At 39.6% G+C, this 2013-nt stretch overlaps 1 protein-coding gene across 1 annotated transcript; it reads left to right on the plus strand.

Annotated features, from left to right (window-relative positions):
- The first annotated feature begins 381 nt into the window (after window positions 1–381).
- LOC143620464 (uncharacterized) lies at window positions 382–1017 on the plus strand. The gene is made up of 2 exons (XM_077092159.1): window positions 382–649; window positions 845–1017. Exons 1-2 carry the CDS (start codon window positions 382–384, stop codon window positions 1015–1017), a joined length of 441 nt encoding a protein of 146 aa, XP_076948274.1.
- The last annotated feature ends 996 nt before the right edge of the window (window positions 1018–2013 follow it).

The raw sequence follows: 2013 nt of genomic DNA on the forward strand, positions 1-2013 counted from the left end.
TTTCGGGTTCCACTAAGCAAAATCCAGCAGCTCAGTTAAATGCTATTTCTACTCGTAGTGGTAGGGTTTTAGGCCCGAAGAGAGAGAGATTGAGGTAAAGGAGAGAGATGAGTAAGTTGATGAGGAGATAGTGATGGAGACTCCTGGGAGGGTGCAACCTAGGCTAGGCCCAGCAAGTACCGCACCAACCAATGAGCCATAGTTAGAGGAAGTGAGGAAAAGAAACCGAGAGATGTTAGGCCTTCACCGCTTATAGATCATGCTCGTGTCCCGTATCCAGCCCGTCTTAAGAATCAGAAATTTAGTAGAGAGTACAGGAACTTCTTAGATATGTTTAGGCAGCTTAGGATTAACCTTCCGTTTATCTAGGTCATCCAGCATATGCCGAAATATGCCAAGTTTTTGAAAGATCTTCTTAAACGAAAGGAAAGTCTGGAGGAGCTTTCAACCGTTCCACTGAACAGAGAGTGTTCTGCGGTAGTGCTCAATAAGGTCCCGGAAAAGTTACCTGATCCTGGTGTTTTCACTATTCCATGTTTGTTCGGTAGGGATACCTCGTGCCAAGCTTTAGCAGACCTAGGAGCTAGCATAAACTTAATGCCATATTCGTTGTTTGAGAAGCTAGGCCTAGGAGAACTTACACCCACCCGTATGTCATTATCTTTAGCTGAACGTTCGGTGAAGTACCCTAAGGGAATCATAGAAAACTTGCTCGTGAAAGTCGATAATTTGGTTTTCCACGTTGATTTTGTGATTTTAGATATGGAGGCCGATGAGAGAGTTCCTATTATTTTAGGTCGTCCTTTCTTACGAACCGCTAGGGCACTTGTTGATGTATTTGAAGGTAAGATCACTCTTAGAGCCGGTGACGATAGTGTCACTTATGTTGCTAAATCCATGAAACACCCGAGTGGACAAGATGGTCACATTGATCCATGTCATCCCGTTTATGCGATTGAGTCTTTTGTTCCGGGCATGGATCCACGTCTTGAGAACCCCTGTTCCGTCAGAGTTTGAATGGAGGAAGAGAGAGAGGTCATGAGTTATTGAGAGTCGATGGAGTTTGATAGAGAGAAAGGTGGTGGTCTACAAAAGTTTGTGGAGTTTCGAAAAGTTAGAGATAAGAGGAATAAGATTGAAATTGAATGGTGGTATCGTGATGCGGTTTCTTGGAGGACCATGGAGTTTTACCGAGGTGGAGGATGCTCCACTTGGGCAACTGATTATATCACATAGTAGAGTGTCTCGAGTGAAAACTCAAGTGTAGAGTTTGTGTATTTGTCCAATCTTTATTTTTGAGTCGTGTCGAGTCACTAACGTAGATTTTTGTAGTTTTCTTTGCTTTTGTTTTTAAGTTTTTGCAGGATTGAAAAAGCTAGAAAAATGACCCCCATAAAGTTTAATGCAAAATTCAAGTGTGGGGATGGAGCAGTCGACCTGTATACTTTATATTATTTGCAGCTATTTTTTCATGTTTATATATTGGGTGGGTTGGTTGGTCTGGTGACATGTTTTTAATGTTGAATATCTATCGAGTTGATAAGATGTATTTTTAGATATTGTTTGTTGAAATTTTTGCTGATTCCGTTCTTGTGTGAGAGAAGGAGATATCGTTTGCTGAATACGTTTGGAGTTGGGGGGGGGCAGCTTTGGAAGAAGACTTTGGCATCATATCATCATGCGCATATACCAGCTAAGTCTTTTCCATTATTTATCTTGCTTGTTTATTTTTATTTTTGTTTTTCTTTTTAGGTTTTTATGTAAGACCCCGAATCCCGGGAATCCTACAGTTGGTATTCATCCATAACACTTATAAAAAAATATTTAAACTTGAAAAGAGTTCATTCCATTAAAACAACTAATTCAGAGTATAATTCAGCGGAAAATCATAATTAATAAAACAAGTTCCAGAAACCCGGGAATTATGCCCAAAACCAAATTGAATTGTATTTAATAAAATGTTAAAAAAAATGTTTATTATTATTAAAACTCCCAACTAAGCATGCCTTTCAC

This window comes from Bidens hawaiensis, unplaced genomic scaffold (genome assembly GCF_021521415.1).
Source record: "Bidens hawaiensis isolate Kalapana, Puna unplaced genomic scaffold, B.hawaiensis_p1.1 tig00002572_1, whole genome shotgun sequence".
Classification (NCBI taxonomy): Eukaryota; Viridiplantae; Streptophyta; class Magnoliopsida; order Asterales; family Asteraceae; genus Bidens; species Bidens hawaiensis.

Bases quoted from the DNA above. Each gene is read 5' to 3' on its own strand.
- LOC143620464 (XM_077092159.1), top strand. From the start codon at position 382: ATGCCGAAATATGCCAAGTTTTTGAAAGATCTTCTTAAACGAAAGGAA. The intron at 650-844 runs GTATGTCATTAT...ATGTATTTGAAG, and splicing joins AGGAGAACTTACACCCACCC to GTAAGATCACTCTTAGAGCC.